At 39.7% G+C, this 26,494-nt stretch overlaps 1 protein-coding gene across 1 annotated transcript; it reads right to left on the bottom strand.

Annotated features, from left to right (window-relative positions):
* Nucleotides 1-258: 258 nt before the first annotated feature.
* Nucleotides 259-25,368, bottom strand: LOC129654327 (complement factor H-like). Its single transcript, XM_055583815.1, is given in 9 exon segments — nt 259-557; nt 1,000-1,086; nt 1,089-1,181; nt 8,043-8,216; nt 10,175-10,351; nt 11,102-11,275; nt 16,410-16,586; nt 17,028-17,216; nt 25,311-25,368. Coding segments are annotated over 9 exon segments (1,335 nt in total). The 3' UTR covers nt 259-351.
* Between the last annotated feature and the right edge of the window lie 1,126 nt (nt 25,369-26,494).

The following is a 26,494-nucleotide window of genomic DNA, read 5'->3' as shown; positions in this document are numbered from 1 at the left end:
ATTTTGAAGATACCAACAAGGATTCTTTTCCTTTTTCTTCTGAAAGAGTCGCAGAAAACCTCAGAAGTTATGGAGGAATCTTTGAGAAAGTTAGGAAACTGATCTATAGAAGAGGCACTGAAGTGATTGCATTAATTTCTTACTCGGGTATTTTCTCAACAGGACGCATAGCACTTGGTTTGCCAAGTTTAATGAGGTGCTTTACAGATGTGATTCATTAGTCTTCCTGATTATAATTTCATCATCCCCATAACATCTGATTTATGAATCAAAATGAGTTAAACAATACTTGATAAACTGAGAATTGGATTAATAATGAAAAATTCTCAGTACATGTACATACAACTGTATTTAACCAGTGTTTTGTCCACAGTGAGGATACACCACTTTTCCTTCCTGACAAGCTGCTCGAAATGTACGATATGGTGTCACTGGATGATATCCACGTTTACACATAAATTCAATACGATCCTGTGTTTTCGAGTAAAGTTTTTTTGAAGTCCATTTTAACTGTAGGTTATGTTTTTTCATCATTTCTTCTGAAATTTCACAGGCCTCTGAAGATAAAAATATAAACATAAAACATTATATAGTGAACAAATATTTTCCACAGAATTTCAAGCTTTCGAGTAGAATCTTCTCTAGTCCAAAAATTCCTTCTCAAAACCTTTTCCAAACCAACTCATTGAAAATCTATCATGCAGGTTTCATTATTTTAAATGTAAGAATGAGGTACTATATTTAATGTAATAATTAAATGTTATAATCATAGACTTACAATGTCAATTACCTTATGACAGATTTCATTAAGGAACCTCTTGTTGCTATTGTTCCTGACCAGAAGATTTTCAAACTTTATTTCCACACATAGTAATATTTGCTAATCAAGCATGCAACAGAATGATTTGTTAGTCCACGAAAGCTCTATTATAAACAGCTAAGCCTCATGCCCAGTACCAAGATTTCCCCCAGGATCCACGAGAAGACTGGGGCGTTTGCCCAAGCACTTTGACAGCTCAGCGCACTCTCCATTCTCACCCACACTGTTTCTGTTTCCCTGAAGCTCACAGTAGGCCTGGCACTGACACTCACAATTGACCGCAGAGGATATACAGGTGTGAGGAGTGAGGTAATGTCTCCATTATCTATTGTTGGAGGAGGCCCACATTTTCCTTGAGAGTCTAAAATCTGTGTTGTTTGATTTATTGAAAAACCACCACCCCCCACAGTTTAAAATAAAGGAAAAAAAATGTAGCCTACTATGTAATATCGAGACTTGTGACTTCTGATGACAGAAATGATTTATTGAATAAAATCCAATCACTTAACAGGAAAGGCACATTTTTAAGGTTTACTTTTATCCCACTTGAAATCACACATAATACATTCACAAATATGTCTTCTGTGCAGGGTTCTGGTATTAAAATACATTTTCTTAGTGAATGTATGCTAGGCAGATGGATACTGAAGAGAAATAAAACATTTCTTTTGTCCTTATGTACAACATACTGCAGTGTCTTGAATCTCTAGTAATTTTTATTGATTTTCAAATTGTTACAAAAGAAACATTAGCTCCATCAACTTCTTAAATAAAATCCAAACAATTACAGATTTGAATAGTGGACTTCCTTTCTGGGACAAGTTGAGATGCTTATTACATCTGTGAAGTATTCCTTCTGCTAATTAAAAATCCTGACATATTATAAAAACCAACACAGGAGATTTTAAAAGATGTAGAGAAGATGTCAATCTGATTAGAGACCTTGAGATTCAAGAAATTACACTGCAGACAGTGGCTTGGGTTTTAATTTGCTTTCTGCATATCTTGGTCAAGCCACTGAGACGACAACCCAGAAATGATAACAAGTTCAAGCAAAAAGAAAAAAAAAGGTCTCAAGAAATACTTGATCTTTTTCATCAGAGGCCCAGAAAGTGGTATGTGTATGCCTGCTAAGTTACTTGTCATATCCAACTCTGTGCAACCCTATGGATTGTAGCCCGCCAGGCTCCTCTGTCCATGGGGTTCTCCAGGCAAGAATACTGGTTGCCATGCAACCCAGGGGATCTTCCTCCAGGGATCAATCCTACATCTCCTACAGCTCCTACACTGTAGGCGGATTCTTTACTGCTGAGACATTGGGGAAGCCCAGAAACGGAGCAGGCTAGCGAGACAAAGAATTTTTATAATACTGACTTACTCTAGAAATACACCATAATGGAAACCTAAGGCTAACTCTTTCCCTGCCTTGATCAGCAGGGGCCAAGCGAGAAGCCCAGACTTCCACTCACATGGTTGGGAAGCAAGATAGCTCTGCCCTTTCTCCTTGAGTCAGTGGAGGCCAGGTGGGAACCCTGGACTTGCACCCTGCATGGCAGTAATGGAGGCCTGATAAATGAAAGATTCCAATAAAATCTAGGGTCTCAAAAATCATAATACCCCAAAAGTCTAGGATACAGATCATTCATAATACCAAGGACCTGGAAAGCCTCAAAAGAAAAAACAAGTCCACAGAAGACAACACTGAGATGACACAGATATTGAAATAACTGGTAAATGCTTTTTCTTAATGGAATTGAATTTATAGAACTAAAAAAAAGAGACTAATATAATTTTAAAAACACATTGGATAGGCTCAATAATACACTGCAGATGACAGAGGGATAAATAAGCTTAACTACAGATTAACTTTGAATATAGACTGAAAAAAAATGGACAGAGCTTCAGGCAACCATAGGAAGATAGTAAAAGATTGGAGACCCTGAAGGTAAAAATAAAGAGTATTGAGATGAAAAAATAACTATGATGACTGAATATTTCCCAAATAGGGCACAAAGCACAAGTCTACATATTAAAGTTCAGTTCAGTTCAGTCACTCAGTCGTGTCCATCTCTCTGAGACCCCATGAATTGCAACACGCCAGGCCTCCCTGTCCATCACCAACTCCCGGAGTTCACCCAAACTCATGTCCATCGAGTCGGTGATGCCATCCAGCCATCTCATCCTCTGTCGTCCCCTTCTCCTCCTGCCCCCAAACCCTCCCAGCATCAGAGTCTTTTCCAGTGAGTCAACTCTTCGCGTGAGGTGGCCAAAGTACTGGAGTTTCAGCTTTAGCATCATTCCTGCCAAAGAACATGCAGGACTGATCTCCTTTACAATGGACTGGGTGGATCTCCTTGCAGTCCAACGGACTCTCAAGAGTCTTCTCCAACACCACATGTTAAAACATCTGAAGAATTCCAAGCAGTATAAACCCATAGAAATTAATGTCAAGATACATCATAACTAAATTGCTGGAAACCAAAGGAAAAAATCTCAAAAGCAGCTAAATAGATATTATGCAAAACTTATTCAGAAAAAGGATCCAAGCATCAGTAGAGTTTTCATCCATAACAACAGAGCCAGGAAAAAGTGACATCATTTTTCCAATCCTGGAAGAAAAGAATCGTCAACCCCAAATTCTATATCCAGTGATACCACCCTATAGGATTAAAGGGAGAAAGAAAGACATTCCCAGACAAAGGGACACAGAATTTGTCGCCAGCAGACCTACGTAAAGAATTGCTAAGGGAATTCTTAAGATAGAAAGGAAAATAGAAAAGGGATTGAGACTTTAGGAAGGAAGGAAAAATAATAGAATTGATTTTTAAAATTCAGGGGTAAATATAATAAGACTGTCTTTTCCCTAATGATTTTATTAGATCATGGTCATGCAAAATTATGTCATTTGATATAGTGCTCAGTATATGTTGAGGGAATATTTAAGGAATTTATGTTAAAAATGTGGGGAGGGTAAATAAATCTAAATGGAAATAAGGTTTCCACATTTCACCTGAGGTGATGAAATGTCAGCAACAGTAGGGAGTGATAAACTACCTATGTTACCTTAATACCTAGAGCAACTCTTAACAGAGCCCTGCAGAGAAAGCACGTACTTGAAAGCAGTGCAGATGTGCCACAGTTAAATTACTCTATAGTGTTCAAAACACCACAGTGAAGAAAAGGAAATGGAGATGAGAAACAGAAAACACACACAAAACAAATAATAAAATGGCAGACACTGTCCCTGAGAGTAGTTACTTTGAATGTAAATGGTCTAGATACTTCAGTTTAAAGACAGAGTGGCTGGTGGGAATGCAAACTAGTACAGCCACTATGGAGAACAGTGTGGAGATTCCTTAAAAAACTGGAAATAGAACTGCCTTATGATCCAGCAATCCCACTGCTGGGCATACACACCGAGGAAACCAGAAGGGAAAGAGACACGTGTACCCCAATGTTCATCGCAGCACTGTTTACAATAGCCAGGACATGGAAGCAACCTAGATGTCCATCATCAGATGAATGGATAAGAAAGCTGTGGTACATATACACAATGGAGTATTACTCAGCCATTAAAAAGAATACATTTGAATCAGTTCTAATGAGGTGGATGAAACTGGAGCCTATTATACAGAGTGAAGTAAGCCAGAGAGAAAAACACCAATACAGTATACTAACGCATATATATTGAATTTAGAAAGATGGTAACAATAACCCTGTGTACGAGACAGCAAAAGAGACACTGATGTATAGATCAGTCTTATGGACTCTGTGAGAGAGGGAGAGGGTGGGGAGATTTGGGAGAATGGCATTGAAACATGTATAATATCATGTATGAAATGAGTCGCTAGTCCAGGTTCGATGCATGATACTGGATGCTTGGGGCTGGTGCACAGGGATGACCCAGGGGGAGGGTGTGGGGAGGGGGGACGGAGTGGGGTTCAGGATGGGGGGGCACAGGTGTACCTGTGGCAGATTCATTTTGATGTTTGGCAGAGCTAATGCAATATTGTAAAGTTTAAAAATAAAATAAAATTAAAAAAAAAAAAGAGTGACAGGTGAACACAAAAACGGTATGCTGAGCTGTATGCTGTTTAAACATGAAAACATATTCAAGTAGAATTTGCCAAAAATTAACACCAGGCAAAAATTAACTTGATAAACTAGAAGACTCTTGAGAGTCCCTTGGACAGCAAGGAGATTAAAACAGTCAATCTTAAAGAAAATCAACCCTGAATATTCATTGGAAGGACTGATGCTGAAGCTAAAGCTTCCATACTTTGGCCACCTTATGTGAAGAGCCAACTCATTGGAAAAGACTGTAATGCTGGGGAAGATTGAGGACAGGAAGAGAAGGGAGGCGATAGAAGATAAGATGGTTGGATGACATCACCGACTCAACAGAGATGAGTTTGAGCAAACTCTGGGAGATAGTGAAGGACAGGGAATCCTGGTGTGCTGTAGTCCTTGGGGTCGCAAAGAGTTGGATATGACTTAGGGACATGACTTACAACAATTTCTTGTTTAGATTTCCTTTCTGAACTCTAAACACTGAAGCGTCCTAAGACCAAGTTTCAGACATTTTTTTTTATGTGTACACTAATTCCCTGAATGAGTTCAGCTCATTCATACCTTTAAATATCACCCATATGTGAAGAAGCCCAAAAGACGCCACATTCTGTTATCAGACCCCAGTTGCCTATTGCATGTCTCAGAGTGAAATTCCTTGGGCTGTCAAATGTACTTATGATATATTTAACACATTTATTCTTCAAGAAATAACTATCTTAATATTTAAGACTGGAAATGTTCCATGATTCCAACCGTTCAAATCTGGTCAACTATTTCATAAAATATGTATGTGAGATTATTTATTCATTCCACAAAAGAACTGGATGTTAAGCACCATCATTTTCTTTTAATCAAAAAATAATTCCCTAAGAACTTCTTCAATATCTATTTATATCAACATATTTTATTCCTAATCAGATCAGATCAGATCAGATCAGTTGCTCAGTCGTGTCCGACTCTTTGCAACCCCATGAATTGCAGCACATCAGGCCTCCCTGTCCATCACTAACTCCCGGAGTTCACCCAGACTCATGTCCATCGAGTCAGTGATGCCATCCAGCCATCTCATCCTCTGTCGTCCCCTTCTCCTCTTGACCCCAATCCCTCCCAGCATCAGAGATTTTTCCAATGAGTCAACTCTTCACATGAGGTGGCCAAAGTACTGCAGTTTCAGCTTTAGCATCATTCCTTCCAAAGAAATCCCAGGGCTGATCTCCTTCAGAATGGACTGGTTGGATCTCCTTGCAGTTCAAGGGACTCTCAAGAGTCTTCTCCAACACCACACTTCAAAAGCATCAATTCTTCGGTGCTCAGCCTTCTTCACAGTCCAGCTCTCACATCCATACATGACCACTGCAAAAACCATAACCTTGACTAGACGAACCTTTGTTGGCAAAGTAATGTCTCTGCTTTTGAATATGCTATCTAGGTTGGTCATAACTTTCCGTCCAAGGAGTAAGCGTCTTTTAATTTCATGGCTGCAGTCACCATCTGCAGTGATTTTGGAGCCCAGAAAAATAAAGTCTGATACTGTTTCCACTGTTTTTCCATCTATTTCCCATGAAGTGATGGGACCGGATGCCATGATCTTCATTTTCTGAATGTTGAACTTTCAGCCAACTTTTTGACTCTCCACTTTCACCTTCATCAAGAGGCTTTTTAGTTCCTCTTCACTTTCTGCCATAAGGGTGGTATCATCTGCATATCTGAGGTTATTGATATTTCTCCCAGCAATCTTGATTCCAGCTTGTGTTTCTTCCAGTCCAGCGTTTCTCATGATGTACTCTGCATATACGTTAAATAAACAGGGTGACAATATACAGCCTTGACGTACTCCTTTTCCTATTTGGAACCAGTCTGTTGTTCCATGTCCAGTTCTGACTGTTGCTTCCTGACCTGCATACAAATTTCTCAAGAGGCAGGTCAGGTGGTCTGGTATTCCCATCTCTTTCAGAATTTTCCACCGTTTATTGTGATCCACACAGTCAAAGGCTTGGGCATAGTCGATAAAGCAGAAATAGATGTTTTTCTGGAACTCTCTTGCTTTTTCCATGATCCAGCGGATGTTGGCAATTTGGTCTCTGGTTCCTCTGCCTTTTCTAAAACCAGCTTGAACATCAGAAAGTTCACGGTTCACATATTGCTGAAGCCTGGCTTGGAGAATTTTGAGCATTACTTTACTAGCGTGTGAGATGAGTGCAATTGTGTGGTAGTTTGAGCATTCTTTGGCATTGCCTTTCTTTGGGATTGGAATGAAAACTGCCCTTTTCCAGTCCTGTGGCCACTGCTGAGTTTTCCAAATTTGCTGGTATATTGAGTGCAGCACTTTCACAGCATCATCTTTCAGGATTTGGAATAGCTCAGCTGGAATTCCATCACTTCCACTAGCTTTGTTCATAGTGATGCTTTCTCAGGCCCACTTGACTTCACATTCCAGGATGTCTGGCTCTAGGTCAGTGATCACACCATGCTGATTATCTGGGTCATGAAGATCTTTTTTGTACAGTTCTTCTGTGTATTCTTGCCATCTCTTCTTAATATCTTCTGCTTTTGTTAGGTCCATACCATTTCTGTCCTTTATCGAGCTCATCTTTGCATGAAATGTTCCTTTGGTATCTCTGATTTTCTTGAAGAGATCTCTAGTCTTTTCCATTCTGTTGTTTTCCTCTATTTCTTTGCATTGATCACTGAAGAAGGCTTTCTTATCTCTTCTTGCTAGTCTTTGGAACTCTGCATTCAGATGTTTATACCTTTCCTTTTCTCCTTTGCTTTTTTCTTCTCTTCTTTTCACAGCTATTTGTAAGGCCTCCCCAGACAGCCATTTTGCTTTTTTGCATTTCTTTTCCATGGGGATGGTCTTGATCCCTGTCTCCTGTACAATGTCACGAACCTCCATCCATAGCTCATCAGGCACTCTATCTATCAGATCTAGTCCCTTAAATCTATTTCTCACTTACACTGAATAATCATAAGGGATTTGATTTAGATCATACCTGAATGGTCTAGTGGTTTTCCCTACTTTCTTCAATTTAAGTCTGAATTTGGCAATAAGGAGTTCATGGTCTGAGCCACAGTCAGCTCCTGGTCTTGTTTTTGCTGGCTGTATAGAACTTTCTCTTAAATCAAGGAGTGGGTAGACAAGATACTCTACCTTTGCACTGAGGTGGTTTTGTCCAAGTTCCATTTAAACATGTCACATCTACGTCCCCCAAAATGTCATAAGTTCCGATGCATTTATAACGTACTCTCTCACCAGTTTGATACCTAGGCTTCTCACTTTGTATAACTGCATTTTCCACTCTGGGTGGATTCACACAGGAAACATCTGAAAAAAAGAAAAAAAGTATTTCTAATATAATGATCCTTATGAACAATAAGCCAATGAGTGAATGTCAAATATATTCCATGGTTACTTAAATTCAATAGGTAATCTGTCATGAAAGACTGCTAAATTCAATAAGTTTACATATAAGATTAAGGAAAAGGAGATAAAGCAATATTTTTCAGTGCAAATTAAGCTTTTTTTACCTTAAATCTCTGCCCCAGCCTTCACTAGCAGGTTAATACGTGATTTCAGGCCAGTGAAAATGAGAGCTTTTCTGGACAACTCTTTCTGAGTTTAGTAAAATCAGTGTTATATAAATTCACAATGAATTTATAAACCATAAGAAAGTCATAATAATAAGATCATATGGATTTGATTTAAATCATCAGGATTTGGTTTATAGTCGTTCTGTTTATTAACTGTAACTTAAGACACCTAGAAAAATAAACACAGTAGATACTTCTTTAGAAACTTGATCAAGAATTAGCACACTTTGAAGAATACCATTGTTGAAGGAAGAAGATGATTAATTAAAAGATTCAAACATATCTGGGAAACAAAACTATTCTTTGATCATATTTTTTGGAAATGCTTAAGGATACCACAGTGAGTGATGGGTCATCCCTCAGTGAGATTCAGGGGATGTAAGGTACAAGAGGCTGTAGCCTTGACTCCTAAACTGAAATGTGCAAAGAATCCCTTGGGATTCCTTAAAACAGTGTCAGAGTTGCAGCCCCAGAGGTTTTCATTCAACAGGTCTGAATGAGCCTGTGAATCTGCTTGCGTATCTACAGTTTTCCAGAATATGCTGAGATTGCTGTGCCAGGGATGTGCTTTTAGAATTATTGTGCTACAACGCTGAACACTGAGAACACAATCCCATCTCTTTTTATGTTGAGACATAAACTTTTTTGACCTGTATGCGGGTCAAGGAGTAACAGTTAGAACTTGACATGGAACAATTGTCTGGTTCAAAATTGGGAAGGGTGTATGACAAGGCTGTATATCATCACCCTGCTTGTTTAACTTCTATGCAGAGTACATCATGTGAAATGCTAGGCTGGCTGAATCATGAGCTGAAATCAAGATTTCTTGGAATAATATCAACAACCTCAGATATGCAGATGGTACCACTCTAATGGCTGAGAGTAAAGAGGAACTAAAGAGTCTCGAGAGTGAAAGAGAAGAGAGAAAAAGCTGGCTTGAAAGTCAATGTTCAAAAAACTAAGATCGTGGCATCCAGTCCCATCACTTAATGGCAAATAGAAGGGGAAAAAGTAGAAGCAGTGACTGATTTTATTTTCTTGGGCTCCAAAATCAATGTGGAAGGTGAGTGCAGCCATGAAATTAACAGATGCTTGCTCCTTTAGAGGAAAGCTGTATCAAACCTAGACAGCGTATTAAAAAGTAGAGACATCACTTTGCCTACAGAGGGCAGTATAGTCAAAGCTATGTTTTTTTCCATTCATCATGTATGGATGGGTGAGTTAGATCATAAAGAAGGCTAAGTGCTGAAGAATTGATGGGTTCAAGCTGTGGTGCTGTTGAGAGTCCCTTGGACTGCAAGGAGATCAAACCAGTCAACTGTAAAGGAAATCAACCCTGAATATTCATTGGAAGGACTGATGCTGAAGCTGAACCTCTAATACTTTGGCCACCTGATGTGAAGAGCCAACTCACTGGAAAAGACCCTGATGCTGGGAAAGACTGAAGGCGGGAGAAGGGGGTGACAGAGGATGAGATGGACTCAATGGATGTAAGTCTGAGCAAACTCTGGGAGATAGTGAAGGACGGGGAAGCCTGGTGTGCTGTAGTCCATGGGGTCACAAAGAGTCAGGCACGACTTATCAACTGAATGACAATAAGAACAATGAATAATCTATGGCCATTTAATGATGGTGAATATTATATTACTTAAGATACTTTAACAATAAAATTTAAAAATTTTACCAAAGTACCTCTGCACACTGGCCTTCCTATCCATTTGCTCTTAACACACTGTATAGTGTTGGATCCATCCAGCTGATAATACGGTTGACATTTAAAAGCCACTTGTTCTCCTGATCTATATGATTTCTTCTTCTTGCCTGTGAGTACAGCATCATCAAAGCTGGGCAAGTTAAAACAATCTGTGCCTGAAGAAAAAGGAATATATATTAGTTTAGTCCATCTTTAAAAATACATAGTGACCAATGATTATATTCCAGAAAAATAGATAGGTACATATCAAACCAATGAATATTGTACAAATTTCTCTTATAACTTAAAACATATGTCAGACATCTTGACCTAGTCACATTGAGTGTCTCTATATTCATCAGAAGTACAACATGGGAATGGTGATATTCAAAGAGATAGGGATGCGTGTGATGCTTGAGAGCATACTTCTCACACTTAAATTCTTTTTCCCCATTGAAGGCCGCCTACATTATAAACGTGTTCTTTTTCCCCATTGAAGGCCACCTACATTATAAACGTGTTTTTGTTTCTTGTATCCAAATCTGTTACCTTGAATTACGTCACGTGTCTTAGAAAATTATGTATTATAAAGAAATGATTGATAAATTAACAGTACATTGAGTAGTGATAAGACTGATGAGCAGAGGTCAACTGTGATACAGTCGTGTGGAACAAAGACCAGAAATCTGAGAATGTTTATCAGAGGATGTACAAACTGCACCCAAGTTGATGTGAAAATGAGATAATTTAGCTTCTGTTTTCAAACTTCTGTTATTACTAGGATTGTTAATTCCTTACTAGAATTCAGAACTTTCACAAGATGCCTTGTAAAGTTCTAGAATTACTGCTTAGTTTCATATTTGTACCATCTATGCTCTTAATTAAAGATATTTATCAGCATTAGAATAAAACGAAATGCACTATACTTCTGCATTTTGGTGTACGGGACCATTTCCCTCCTAAACATCTTATAGACGCAAATCCATAAATCCTAAATCCTTCGTCACAGGTGTATGTGACTTTTTCTCCATATTGGTAACTGTCTTTCTTGTGACGTACAGCACCATTCTGAATTGAAGGTGGAAGTCCACAGGGAAGTCCTAGGAATAGATGAAAGAAAGATTTTATGTTTCACTAACTCTGAAATTTAACTTATGTACTGCTTGTCATATTTGATAGTTTAATTGAAAGTAATAAATGATTTTACAGAAGCTTACATGATATCACATAGAAGTGCACACATGTGTCCTAAAATCACCATTCTGATGTGTGTCCAGCTGTCCACATAAGCAAGAACTTGAAACCAAAAGTACCAATATATGAAGGAGACTATCTGTGCTCTCTAACCAATCATGGGTAATTAAAGAAAAGCACACTGAGATTCCATCATCTTAGAAGAAGTGCTATATATTGTAAGTTATTAGAAAGGACATTGTAGGAAGGACAGAGGACATTTTTGGGAAAAAAACTTAGTGGCAATGCCAACGCTGCAACTTCTATGAATAGTCAAATTATGATACATTTACTGATACGAATAGGAAGGTTTAATTTTGATATACATCCAGCGCCAACACACAAAAAATTGCCAAAATTAAAAGTGATTCTATATGGAACCAGTGAAATTAAGAAAAAGAATGATTTGAATATGCAAAAATTAATTAAATGCATTAATATATAAATTACATATAAGTGCCATAATATATACAAAGTTTGGTATACTGAATAAAGGAGTCTGTCTCATGACTTTGTTGCCCATTCATTAGTATAAAAAAGTGGAATTAACACACATTGAAGATAACACAGTTGAAGGAAGAAGATGACCAAAAGATCCAAACAGAAGATCTGACAAAATAACAGAAAAATAAATGTATAATTTACAAAACTACTCTTGAATGATGTTTTGGGCAAATGCTTAAGGACACCGCAGTGAGTGGTGTGTATAATTCCTAGTGAGATTGAGGGGATGTAAGGTACCAGAGGCTGTAGCCACGGCTCCTGGACTGAAATGTGCACAGAATCCCTTGGGAATGTTTAGGACAGTGTCAGGATTGCAGCCCAGAGTTTTTCATTGAACAGTTTTTTACGTTTTCAATGTTTTCATTGCTCTCTGAAAACAATTTTTAAATGAACTGGCATTTAAATATACTGGCATTACACTGAAAATTAAGAATATATTCTACATTTTGTGAAAAGAGATATGCCTGTTACCTAGATCTAATTTTGTTAAAACATTAGCATGACAGCATTGTTAATGACTTTGAAATATAGTCAACTAAACATATTTAAAATATAGGAGTTGATGAGGTTTGAATCTGCAAAATCATCTCCCTATGCAAGATTATGAAAATAACCATTGTTCCCCAAAGTTTCTTCATATTACAAATAAGAATCTCCCAAACATGTTCGAGTCATACTCTAGCTTTTCTGTGACATATTTTCTATTCACATTTTCATGAGCATATCCACATGACCTCACAAGCAATATTCAGTGGCCTTTCGCACTGTGGCACTCAGAATACAGAAAACAATTCATTTTATTTCCCCTTTAGGTGGACATGTTAATTTTTTCATTAAGGTATTATTTATAGGTATCTCACCTTGCAGGTTATTTCTACCAGGAGATTCAATCAAAAATATATGCATGTGAGAGTAGATAAAATTATATTTAGGAGGAAGGCTGAGTGTTTGAATCAATCTCAACTTACCCTGTCCTTAAGCAGTGGAAGCCCACAAGGTGAGAAGGACATTGATTAGTAACATCATGTTAGGTTTTCTTGATGGTACAGTCACACAAATATTCCAGTTGCACCATTTGGGGTTTAAAATCTGCCTCATTTGCAGTTCCCAAATATGACTCCGAAATTAAGTGTATTACAGCGAAGCTGGTTAATGCGTCATTTAGTAAATATCAAAGTTCAATGTCTTACACTATCCCTAAATGTTTTCTGTTGGTAGTTTCATGGTAAGTTACTTTATTCATCACCTGACAAGTATGTCCATAGCTTTATGTGCGACCAGGTATGAACTGGCTCCAGAAGTATTATAAAATACTGATTTTCAATAAAACATCTCAAGATAGTAGGTGAAGTTCTTTCTGCCTGTTGAATAATCTATATTTTCATGGGCTATCAGATCAGATCAGATCAGTCGCTCAGTCGTGTCTGACTCTTTGCCACCCCATGAATTGCAGCATGCCAGGCCTCTCTGTCCATCACCAACTCTCGGAGTTCACTCAGACTCACGTCCATCGAGTCAGTGATGCCATTCAGCCATCTCATCCTCTGTTGTCCCCTTCTCCTCCTGCCCCCAATCCCTCCCAGCATCAGAGTCTTTTCCAATGAGTCAACTCTTCACGTGAGGTGGCCAAAGTACTGGAGTTTCAGCTTTAGCATCATTCCTTCCAAAGAAATCCCAGGGCTGATCTCCTTCAGAATGGACTGGTTGGATCTCCTTGCAGTCCAAGGGACTCTCAAGAGTCTTCTCCAACACCACAGTTCAAAAGCATCAATTCTTCAGTGCTCAGCCTTCTTCACAGTCCAACTCTCACATCCATACATGACCACTGGAAAAACCATGCCTTGACTAGACAAACCTTTGTTGGCAAAGTAATGTCTCTGCTTTTGAATATGCTATCTAGGTTGGTCATAACTTTCCTTCCAAGGAGTAAGCGTCTTTTAATTTCATGGCTGCAGTCACCATCTGCAGTGATTTTGGAGCCCAGAAAAATAAAGTCTGACACTATTTCCACTGTTTTTCCATCTATTTCCCATGAAGTGATGGGACCAGATGCCATGATCTTCGTTTTCTGAATGTTGGGCTTTAAGCCAACTTTTTAACTCTCCTCTTTCACTTTTATCAAGAGGGTTTTTAGTTCCTCTTCACTTTCTGCCATAAGGGTGGTGTCATCTGCATATCTGAGGTTATTGATATTTCTCCCAGCAATCTTGATTCCAGCTTGTTTTTCTTCCAGTCCAGCATTTCTCATGATGTACTCTGCATATAAGTTAAATAAGCAGGGTGACAATATACAGCCTTGATGTACTCCTTTTCCTATTTGGAACCAGTCTGTTGTTCCATGTCCAGTTCTAACTGTTGCTTCCTGACCTGCATACAGGTTTCTCAAGAGGCAGGTCAGGTGGTCTGGTATGCCCATCTCTTTCAGAATTTTCCACAGTTTATTGTGATCCACACAGTCAAAGGCTTTGGCATAGTCAATAAAGCAGAAATAGATGCTTTTCTGGAACTCTCTTGCTTTTTCGATGATCCAGCGGATGTTGGCAATTTGATCTCTGGTTCCTCTGCCTTTTCTAAAACCAGCCTGAACATCAGGAAGTTCATGGTTCACATATTGCTGAAGCCTGGCTTGGAGAATTTTGAACATTACTAGCGTGTGAGATGAGTGCAACTGTGCAGTAGTTTGAGCATTCTTTGGCATTGCCTTTCTTTGGGATTGGAATTGACCTTTTCCAGTCCTGTGGCCACTGCTGAGTTTTCCAAATTTTCTGGCATATTGAGTGCAGCACTTTCACAGCATCATCTTTCAGGATTTGGAATAGCTCAACTGGAATTCCATCACCTCCACTAGCTTTGTTCGTAGTGATGCTTTCTAAGGCCCACTTGACTTCACATTCTATCATGGGCTATGGAAACTAATAAATTTTTAAAAATTACAGTAGATTTTAATATGTACTACACAGGTTATGGGGTGTTAAATGTGATAATGTTAAAGAATCCACCTGGCAGTGCAGGAGACGTGGGTTTGATCCCTGGATTGGGAAGATCCTTTGAAAAAAGGCATGGCAACCCACTCCAGTATTCCTGCCTCAAGAATTCCATGGACTGAGAAGCATGGCAGGCTACAGTCCATGGAGTCGCAAAGAGTCGTTCACAACTGAAGTGACCAATGACGCACAGTATAATGATTTGACTTATATATAATAATATATTTACAACAGTAAGTTTAGTGAATATCCATCATTTCATTATTTGATATCAGTTACTATATAATCATTATGTTCTTCTGTTTGTGTTATAGTCCTTGATTTTTGTGTTCCTTATAGTCTCATGTTTGTTTTGCGTTTAAAGCATGCTGTTTGCATTTAAAGCAGCAGTCACTTCCTCTAGTCTTTACAGACTTGCCTTGGGGAGAGAAGTTCACTCTGTCACTGATAGGATTTTGAGGCTTTTCCAGACCTCTTTTAAGGATACACCTGTCCACATATCTCAGTTCCTCTTGGAAGAGAATTCTGAAGCTCGTATACTTCTCTCCACCCAGCAAAGCCAGTCTCTGTGCTGACAGCTTCCTGGCTGCTTCCCTGGGCCAATGCTGAATACTCAGTTTGTGTGCTTTCTCACAGTCCCACGGGGTCAGACTGGCTTCTGGACGCCTCACAGATCAAAGGCTTGGGACACCACCGTGAGGACCTACACAGGGAGCTGGCCCTGGGGCAGGGGGATGTGGATGTGTTGAGGTGCCCATGGATGAGCAGGACCCACAAGCAAAGTGTCTGCAACGCCTAGAGGGTGGGCTTCCTGGTAGTGTCTCCAACATGGTCAGTGGGATCCGTGTCCCTCAATGAGTTCTAGCTCTGGATGCTGAACAGCCGGCCTCTCCCCACCCCTCAGCCATGCAGGTGACCCCCGTGTCCTGTGTCCCGGATGAGGGGAGAGAGAAGTGCGCCTTCTCATCAGTGTTGGAGGCTGAGGAAGCCACGCTTGGTCAGATGCTCTTATTCCCCACAGGTAAAATCCTGAGCTGAGCGGTGTCTCTTGGCACTAAGCTGTGCCACTTTAGGGGAGGGTGACACACGAAAGGTGAGGCTGTTCCTCTAAGCCTCTGTGATGTGCCGGGTCTTGAGTATTTGCTGTAATCGCTCTGCTAGACTCCTTGCCTCCCACAAAGATACTCTCACTCATGTGTGACTGTCAAAGGCTGTGTTTGTATCAGGATAGACAGTAAAACTCCTATTCTGCCAGCTTTCTAACTTCACCCTGTTATTACAGGTTTCTTCTTTGTGGTTCTTTTCATTTTCTTGACTAATGTCCATCAATAGGCACATTTATTTGGTTATACACTTATCTAGGAATCTGTACATTCACACACGCTTGTTAAAGAATAAAATTAAATAGGTCCTTTGACAAAAAAAGAGGCTGATCTACACATTTTTCAGTGGATAATACAGCTGAGTCTTAGAAACTTGTGAAAATACTGGGGTTTGAGCCCAGTTTACTCACCGACGCGGACACATATTGGAGGAGGGTACCAGCCCTTCTCTGTGCAAGTCATCGTGTTCTGATTATTGTGAAGACTATAGCCATCATGGCAGCGGACTCTTACAGTTTTACCTTGTAAATAGTTTTCTTGGGAGTTTGTGTAATATCCATTTTCCAAATAATTGAAAGTGCATTGTCCTAAGGATCATAAAAACAATAGAATAGAAAAATAACATATGTTTGGTAAAAGCGCAGTAAAAACTAACTTTATAGTATTTCCCTGACAGTGCATTAGTATTCTAAAATAACATATAATTTAATAAAAATGAAAGTTACTACCACATTTATTAAAAAGGAAAAAAAATAAATGAATACTCCGTGTCATTTATCTTTAGTTTTTATAATTAAAATACGTATAAATGATGCAGATATTCTTCTAAGGTCTCTATAATTCTCCTGTGATTTCCATGAAGAGCTCCTCAGGAAAGGAAGACCTATTTGGATCTTTTTACTCATAGAACTTGTCCCTCAGCCTTCCTGTTGTATACAAGACCTAATTGTACTCACTTACTAGTGAGTACTAGTGTCTCTTCACACTTTGAAAGATTTATACACATAAAATTTAAGAGGTTTACTTACTGAGGCATGGCACTTCTGGAGACCATCCTTTCAGGGTGCAAGTCATGTAATCCCAGGAACTTTGTGAAGGAGTCACAAAATACCGGTTGCAGCGATAGGAAAACTGTTGACCTACACTCGCTGGAAAGTATCCTTTAAATGCATAATATAACCTTCCATGTTTTATTACTGGAACATCACAAGGTTTCACTTGAAATGAAAAAAAAGTATAAATAATATTTTATCTTAATAATCAAAATGGTTTCATCTATTAATTATATTCTCTTACTAGCACAATTACACTCATTGCACTAGGGATTCTAGGACAAAAAAATGTATAAAAACTTCAGATGACTAACATATGCAAGGAGATCCATGCTAATGTAGCTGCTATTCCAGGGTCTGGTTTCTCCTTGCCTGCCTCTGGGAGGCCCAGCATTTCCAGTTTCCTGGGATTACAGAGAATGAAAGAGCAGTTACGAATGGCTGTGCCAGCACTCCTCACAAGTCATTTCCGAGCTGCATGTGGAGTGAGCAGCTCCAAGTTTCTTCATGGAAGAGTCACACCACACATCTAGACCCTCATCTTCCTTAGCTGCTGCCCGAGGAATTGGCTTCTAACTAACCCGTCCCTGAGAGCTGATGAAGCCCAGAGTTTGCTTGGTGCCTGGGGACTACAGAGAGCTGAATCATGGTTTCGAAGAGCACAAGGTTTGAAGGAGCGTGCATGCATTTGCACAGCTCCTGTCCCCAGCTCAGTCCAGAGTGAATGAAATGATAACCTCCAGTTCCCAGGTTTACCAACTATTCTGGCTTCTAGCTCACCTCTCTCAGGACACTAATGGGAGTTGGCATACTCTAGACCCCTGAAAGATGCTAAAAACAAAGACGGTGGTTTGGATGAGCATAGAGGTTAGAGAGGCACCCAGAATCTCTGGCTAGGCTGGTTGATGAAAGGGTTCTATGTATGAGACAGGTCTGTGAAGAGTAGGAAAAGTGGACATTTACTATAATGTACAGATATCAACACAGAAAGTCCAGAAAAATGATAAAACAAGAAATATATTCACATCAGAATAATAAGACATCCATTGTTTTTGCTTCTAACCCAACAACAGAAATTAGACATCCATCCACAGAGAAACCTGCCCTGGATGGAGGTGTCTGACTCAACCCCCTATGCCAAGGGACCCAGAAGGAGTCTCGCCCATACATGCATGAGGTAAAGGCAGAGAGACCTCTGTCCCGACTGTGGTGTCTACAGTGGCTCCTGAACCAGCTTGCAGCCTCTCAGCCACAGTCCAAGAGCCCCTGTAAACACCAGCTTAGGAAATCAACATGGAGCTGAGTCCTTATGCGGAAGTCCAGTTTTTCACAGAAACTCTGTCTGCCTCACTCACGCACCTTCCCACCTTATAGCCAGCTCCCTGTGGGTACAACTGACATCGGAGGCAAGAGCAAGCTTTGACAGGTCACCAGTCAGTGTGCACAGAAATCTGGCTCAAATCTGTGGGACAGGAGGAGACCACAAGTTTAAGGTGTAGTGCTACTTTTGGGGAGACAAAAGACAGGCTGTCAGCACCCTTTCTTGTGCGTTGCAGGATATAGACAAGGTGCAGAAATTCTGGGAAAAGAGGGATAATAAGTGTCAGAAGGTGCCCCATAGAAGATCTGAGATAGTTTGAGAGTCTCTAGAAAGGTTGACTATGCTTTATTGACTATGCCAAAGCCTTTGACTGTGTGGATCACAACAAACTGTGGAAAATTCTTAAAGAGGTGGGAATACCAGACCACCTGACCTGCCTCTTGAGAAACCTGTATGCAGGTCAATAAGCAACAGTTAGAACTGGACATGGAACAACAGACTGGCTCCAAATTGGGAAAGGAGTACATCAAGGCTGTATATTGTCACCCTGCTTATTTAACTTATATGCAGAGTACATCATGAGAAATGCTGGGCTGGATGATGCACAAGCTGGAATCAAGTTTGCCAGGAGAAATATCAATAACCTCAGATACTCAGATGACACCACCCTTATGGCAGAAAGTGAAGAAGAACTAAAGAGCCTATTGAAAGTGAAAGAGGAGAGTGAAAATTTTGGCTTAGAGCTCAACATTCAGAAAACTAAGATCATGGTATCTGGTTCCATCACTTCATGGCAAATAGATGGGGAGACAATGGTAACAGTGATAGACTTTATTTTGGGGGGCTCCAAAATCACAGCAGATGGTGACTGCAGCCATGAAATTAAAAGACGCTTGTTCCTTGGAAGAAAAGTTATGACCAACCTAGACAGCATATTCACTGAAGGCAATGGCAACCCACTCCAGTACTCTTGCCTGGCAAATCCCATGAACAGAGGAGCCTGGTAGGCTGCAGTCCATGGGATTGCTAGGAGTTGAACACGACTGAGTGACTTCACTTTCACTTTTCACTTTCATGCATTGGAGAAGGAAATGGTAACCCACTCTAGTGTTCTTGCCTAGAGAATCCCAGGGACGGGGGACCCTGGTGGGCTGCCATCTCTGGGGTCGCACAGAGTCGGACATGACTGAAGCGACTTAGCAGCAGCAGACAGCATATTAAAAAGCAGAGACATTACTTTGCCAACAAAGGTCCGTCTAGTCAAGGCTTTTCCAGTAGTCATGTATGGATGTGAGAGTTGGACTATAAAGAAAGCTGAGCACCGAAGAATTGATGCTTTTGAACTGTGGTGTTGGAGAAGACTCTTGAGAGTCCCTTGGACTGCAAGGAGATCCAACCAGTCCATCCTAAAGGAGATCAGTCCTGGGTGTTCATTGGAAGGACTGATGTTGAAGCTGAAACTCCAATACTTTGGCCACCTGATGCGAAGAGCTGACTCATTTGAAAAGACCCTGATGCTGGGAAAGATTGAGGGCAGGAGGAGAAGGGGATGACAGAGGATGAGATGGTTGGATGGCATCACCAACTCAATGGACATGAGTTGGAGTAAACTCCGGGAGATGGTGTTGGATAGGGAGGCCTGGCGTGCTGCAGCTCGCAAAGAGTCAGACACGACTCTTTGTGTCACAAAGAGTCAGACACGACTGAGCAACTGAACTGAACTGAAGTGACTTAGCATGCATGCATGCACATTTCCACCCAAGGATTGGAGACCTGTGATTTACCCGATAAAGATTTAAAAACAGCTATTTTTAAAAACTCCATGTGCTACAAGAAAATACAGTAAGACAGTCAAACAAAAGCAGGAAAACAATAAATGAACAAAATGAGCAGTTTAATAAAAATAAACAAATCATATAAAAACTCCAGAAATTGTGGTACTGAAGGATTCAAGGATGAAATGAAAATGCTTTAGAGAGCATCAACCACAGAATGAAACAAGCAGAAGAAAGAATCTGTGAGATAGGGGACATATTGAAGTTATCCAGTTAGAGGAGAATAAAAAGAAAATAAAACAACAACAACAAAAATAAAAAACAAAAAAAGAATGAAAAAAGTCTATATGATCTATGGAGCAGCATCAACAGAACTAACTTGTGAACTGTTGAATTTTCAGAAGGAGAAAAGGGGAGATGAGTGTGAAAGCTAATTTAAAGAATAACTGAGAACTTCCAAAATCAGTGGTGTGATTTGGATATCAAAGTTCATGAAGTTTATATGTGACTAAACAAAATCAAACATCCTCTTCCAACAACACAAAAGAAGACTCTACACATGGACATCACCAGATGGTCAACACCGAAATCAGATTGATTATATTATTTGCAGCCAAAGATGGAGAAGCTCTATACAGTCAGCAAAAACAAGACCGGGAGCTGACTGTGGCTCAGATCATGAACTCCTTATTGCCAAATTCAGACTTAAATTGAAGAAAATAGGGAAAACCACTAGACCATTCAGGTATGACCTAAATCATATCCCTTATGATTATACAGTGCAAGTGAGAAATAGACTTAAGGGACTAGATCTGATAGACAGAGTGCCTGATGAACTATGGAATGAGGTTCCTGACATTGTACAGGAGATAGGGATCAAGACCATCCCCATGGAAAAGAAATGCAAAAAAGCAAAATGGCTGTCTGGGGAGGCCTTACAAATAGCTGTGAAAAGAAGAGAAGAAAAAAGCAAAGGAGAAAAGGAAAGGTATAAACATCTGAATGCAGAGTTCCAAAGACTAGCAAGAAGAGATAAGAAAGCCTTCTTCAGCGATCAATGCAAAGAAATAGAGGAAAACAACAGAATGGGAAAGACTAGAGATCTCTTCAAGAAAATTAGAGATACCAAAGGAACATTTCATGCAAAGATGAGCTCGATAAAGGACAGAAATGATATGGACCTAACAGAAGCAGAAGATATTAAGAAGAGATGGCAAGAATACACAGAAGAACTATACAAAAAAGATCTTTACAAGCCAGATAATCATGATGGTGTGATCACTGACCTGGAGCTAGACATCCTGGAATGTGAAGTCAAGTGGGCCTTAGAAAGCATCACTACGAACAAAGCTAGTGGAGGTGATGGAATTCCAGCTGAGCTATTCCAAATCCTGAAAGATGATGCTGTGAAAGTGCTGCACTCAATATGTCAACAAATTTGGAAAACTCAGCAGTGGCCACAGGACTGAAAAAGGTCAGTTTTCATTCCAATCCCAAAGAAAGGCGATGCCAAAGAATGCTCAAACTACCACACAATTGCACTCATCTCACACGCTAGTAAAGTAATGCTCAAAATCTCCAAGCCAGGCTTCAGCAATACGTGAACCGTGAACTTCCTGATGTTTAAGCTGGTTTTAGAAAAGGCAGAGGAACCAGAGATCAAATTGCTAACATCCACTGGATCATGGAAAAAGCAAGAGAGTTCCAGAAAAACCTCTATTTCTGCTTTATTAACTATGCCAAAGCCTTTGACTGTGTGGATCACAATAAACTGTGGAAAATTCTGAAAGAGATGGGAATACAAGACCACCTGACCTGCCTCCTGAGAAACCTGTATGCAGGTCAGGAAGCAACAGTTAGAACTGGACATGGAACAACAGACTGGTTCCAAATAGGAAAAGGAGTTCGTCAAGACTGTATATTGTCACCCTGTTTATTTAACTTCTATGCAGAGTACATCATGAGAAACGCTGGACTGGAAGAAGCACAAGCTGGAATCAAGATTGCCGGGAGAAATATCAATAACCTCAGATATGCAGATGATACCACCCTTATGGCAGAAAGTGAAGAGGAACTAAAAAGCCTCTTGATGAAAGTGAAAGTGGAGAGTGAAAAAGTTGGCTTAAAGCTCAACATTCAGAAAACGAAGATCATGGCATCCGGTCCCATCACTTCATAGGAAATAGATGGGGAAACAGTGGAAACAGTGTCAGACTTTATTTTTTTGGGCTCTAAAAATCACTGCAGATGGTGACTGCAGCCATGAAATTAAAAGTCTCTTACTCCTTGGAAGGAAAGTTATGACCAACCTAGATAGCATATTCAAAAGCAGAGACATTACTTTGCCAACAAAGGTTCGTCTAGTCAAGGCTATGGTTTTTACTGTGGTCATGTATGGATGTGAGAGTTGGACTGTGAAGAAAGCTGAGTGCCAAAGAATTGATGCTTTTGAACTGTGGTGTTGGAGAAGACTCTTGAGAGTCCCTTGGACTGCAAGGATATCCAACCAGTCCATTCTGAAGATCAGCCCTGGGATTTCTTGGAAGGAATGATGCTAAAGCTGAAACTCCAGTACTTTGGCCACCTCATGTGAAGAGTTGACTCATTGGAAAGACTCTGATGCTGGGAGGAATTGGGGGCAGGAGGAGAAGGGGATGACAGAGGATGAGATGGCTGGATGGCATCACTGAATTGACGGACGTGAGTCTGAGTGAACTCCGGGAGTTGGTGATGGACGGGGAGGCCTGGCATGCTGTGACTCATGGGGTCGCAAAGAGTCGGACACGACTGAGTGACTGAACTGAACTGAACTGAAACAAAATCAACATTAAGACACAGCTACAACACATAGTATAATGAAGCTTCAAAAATTAAAGAATAACAGAGAAGACTTAAGGGCTTGAAGTCTTAAAGGCTTAAAATCTTAAAGCATGAAGAAAAAAAAAACAAAAACATCAAAGCAAAACATAAAAGCTTGAAACTTACAAAGGAACATTCATATGTCTCTAAGCATATTTCAAAGCAGAATCTTAAGTAGCCAGGAGAAAGTGGGATGATATATTCCAAGTGCTGAAAGAGAAAACTGCCAAGAATACTGTCATTCAGAAATGAACTGAAGATAAAGATCTCCAGACCAACAAATGCTGAGGGAACTGAATACCTCTAGACTTGCCTTACTAGAAACCCTGAAAAGAGATATTCAAGGTGAAATTGAAGCATGTCAATTAATATCATGAAAATACACAGTACACTGGTAAATGTAAGTGTACGGTTGCATGCAGGATACTCTAATGCTGTAACATGTTGTAATGTTGGATTTTTTCCCTTTCCCCTTCACTTCCCATGTTGGGAATAAACTACTAATTTAATCTCATTCCTTTTGGTTAACGTTCTAGTGCATGTTTCCAACACTGGTGGAGATTTGGAATAATTATTCTTTACTCTTGGATTTTTCAGTTTTCAGCATATGTCGTTAACAAGTGTGATTTCATGATGAGAATGGGTCATGAACAATGGATGATGAATCTATTTCTGTAATTTTGAGTTTCAATTAAGAAAAAGATATGACTTTCTATTTCTGTTGGATGAGGAAGTAGTTCTTACAAGAAGTCTACAATTGTGAAGTACTTATCTATTATGAAAAATAACTATTTACAAATATTCAGAACATTTATCTCTAAGGCCACTTTTAGAAAGAGATCCCTTGCTAATGAGAAGACTGGTTTTCAACTGGGATATCAGGCAAGGATTTGTCAAAGTTCCAAATTTCTCTCATTCTTGTATACTCCTTCTCCTCTGCTATCTCTCTTACTTAGAAATATGCCTTTAATATTTTCTCTAACTGATTAATAGACCATCTCCCATATACCTGAGAACCAGGGATAAACTGAGTAACACATCTGTCTTCCCTTTCAGCAAGCACTCTGTTAATGGAGCCATTCTTATAGGTGACCTGGGACCTAAGGTGCTTTTAATTGTTACCCTTAACTGGACAGGAAGCTCTGTTGTGTTGTAAACATTGTTTATGAGGAAAATTGACAAATTGATTTAAATAATATGCAAAACCCAACATGCAACATATTATGAAATCAATAATGCACAGCAATGTGTATTATAGTCACACCTAGTGTTGGAGAAGGCAATGGCACCCCACTCCAGTACTTTTGCCTGGCAAATCCCATGGACAGAGGAGCCTGGTGGGCTGCAGTCCATGGGGTCGCTAGGAGTTGGACACGACTGAGCAACTTCGCTTTCACTTTTCACTTTCATGCATTGGAGAAGGAAATGGCAACCCACTCCAGTGTTCTTGCCTGGAGAATCCCAGGGACGGGGGAGCCTGCTGCCGTCTCCAGGGTCGCACAGAGTCGGACACGACTGAAGCGACTTAGCAGTAGCAGTGTTTAATGAAGAATCATAAAACTCATTAGAAGACATATTTACAAGAACGAAAGGACTGGATTATTTAAAAAAAAAAAAAACAGAAGAAAAGCATCATAATGAAGAACTTATAAATTTCAAGATAGAAGTGATTAATTTTTTTAAAAAAATTTCACAATTTCCAATGCTCTCTGAAAACAATTTTAAAGTTTTGGCATTGCAGCAGAAATAAAGAATATACTCTGGATTTTGTTAAAAGAGATGCCTGTTACCTGTAGCTAATTTTGTTAAAATATTAATTTGGCAGTGATGTTAATGACTTTTAGTAGCTTTACTAAGATATAATTGAAATACAGTCAACTGAACATACTTAAAATTTAGTATTTGAAGTGTGAATCTGCAAAATCAACAACACATGTAAGATTATGAAGATATACATTGTTCTCTAAATTTCTTGTATTACAAAGAAGAATCCCCTAAACATTTTGGAGTCATACTTTAGCTTTTCTGTGACATATTTTCTGTTCACATTTTCATGAGCATATTCACATGACCTCACAAATCAATATTCAGTGGCTCTGCATACTGTGGTACTCAGAGGATGTAGAAGATAATTTATCTTATTTCCCCCTCAGGTGAATATGTGATCATTATTTCATTAAGGTATTCTTTATGGTTATCACATCCTGAAGACTATTTCTGCCAGTTGATTCAATCAAAAATACACACATGAAAGTAGAAACGAAGTAGGAGGAAGGGTGAGTGTTCATACCTGTTTCAACTTACCTTGCCCACGAGCACAGGAGAACCACAAGGTGAGAACAATATTGATTAGCAAAAACATGTTAGATTTTCTGATGATACATTCACACAAATACTCCAGTGGCACTCTTTGAGGTTTAAAATCTACTTCATTTGCAGTTAGCAAACATGACTTCGAATTTAAGTGCCTTACAATGAAGCTAGTTAATTAGTGCCATTTAATAAATATCAAAGTTCAATGTTTTACAATATCCATCAATGATTTCTGTTGGTGGTTTCACAATAAGCTATTGTGTTCAACACCTGTTATGTCCGTGTACAACTTTATGTGGGACTAGGTGTGGACTGGCTTCAAAGTAACATAAAATAATAATTTTTATTAAAACATTTCTAGAGAATAGGTGAAGTTTTTCCCAGCCTTTGAATTATCTGTATTTTCACATGCCTAGGGAAGTGAGGCAGAGAAGGCAGTGGCAAGCACCCCACTCCAGTACTCTTGCCTGAAAAATCCCATGCCATGGACGGAGGAGCCTGGTAGGCTGCAGTCCATGGGGTAGCTAAGAGTCGGACATGACTGAAGCGACTTAGCAGCAGCAGCAGGGAAGTGAGGAGATTTTTAAAAAATTACATTAGATCTTAATACCAAGTACACAAGTTATGGTGAATTCTTTGTATTTATATGATACTTATGTATGGGTCAGAGAAGGCAATGGCACCCCACTCCAGTACTCTTGCCTGGAAAATCCCATGGACGGAGGAGCCTGGTAGGTTCAGTTCGTGGGGTCGCTAAGAGTTGGACACGACTGAGCAACGTCACTTTCACTTTTCACTTTCATGCACTGGAGAAGGAAATGGCAACCCACTCCAATGTTCTTGCCTGGAAAATCCCAGGGACTGGGGAGCATATTTTATGGTTATTATTTTTTCCAGCTCTTTTGACATATAATTGACATGCAGCACTGCATAAGTTTCAAGTGTGCAGAGCATAATTATTTTGTTCTGTTTTAAAATTTTATTTTAATTGAAGGATAATTATCTTAGAATATTGTGATGGGTTTTGCCATATATCATTATGAATCGGCCATAGGTATACACGTGTCCCCTCCATCCTGAGCTCCCCTCCCACCTCCCTCCCCACCCTACCCCTCCAGGTTGTCATAGAGCACTGGCTTTGGGTGCCCTGCTTCATACATCAAACTCGCACTGGT

Source organism: Bubalus kerabau, chromosome 5 (genome assembly GCF_029407905.1).
Source record: "Bubalus kerabau isolate K-KA32 ecotype Philippines breed swamp buffalo chromosome 5, PCC_UOA_SB_1v2, whole genome shotgun sequence".
In the NCBI taxonomy this organism is placed as follows: domain Eukaryota; kingdom Metazoa; phylum Chordata; class Mammalia; order Artiodactyla; family Bovidae; genus Bubalus; species Bubalus kerabau.
The sequence above is the reverse complement of the archived record's forward strand: the minus strand, read 5'-3'. Positions and strand labels throughout refer to the sequence as shown.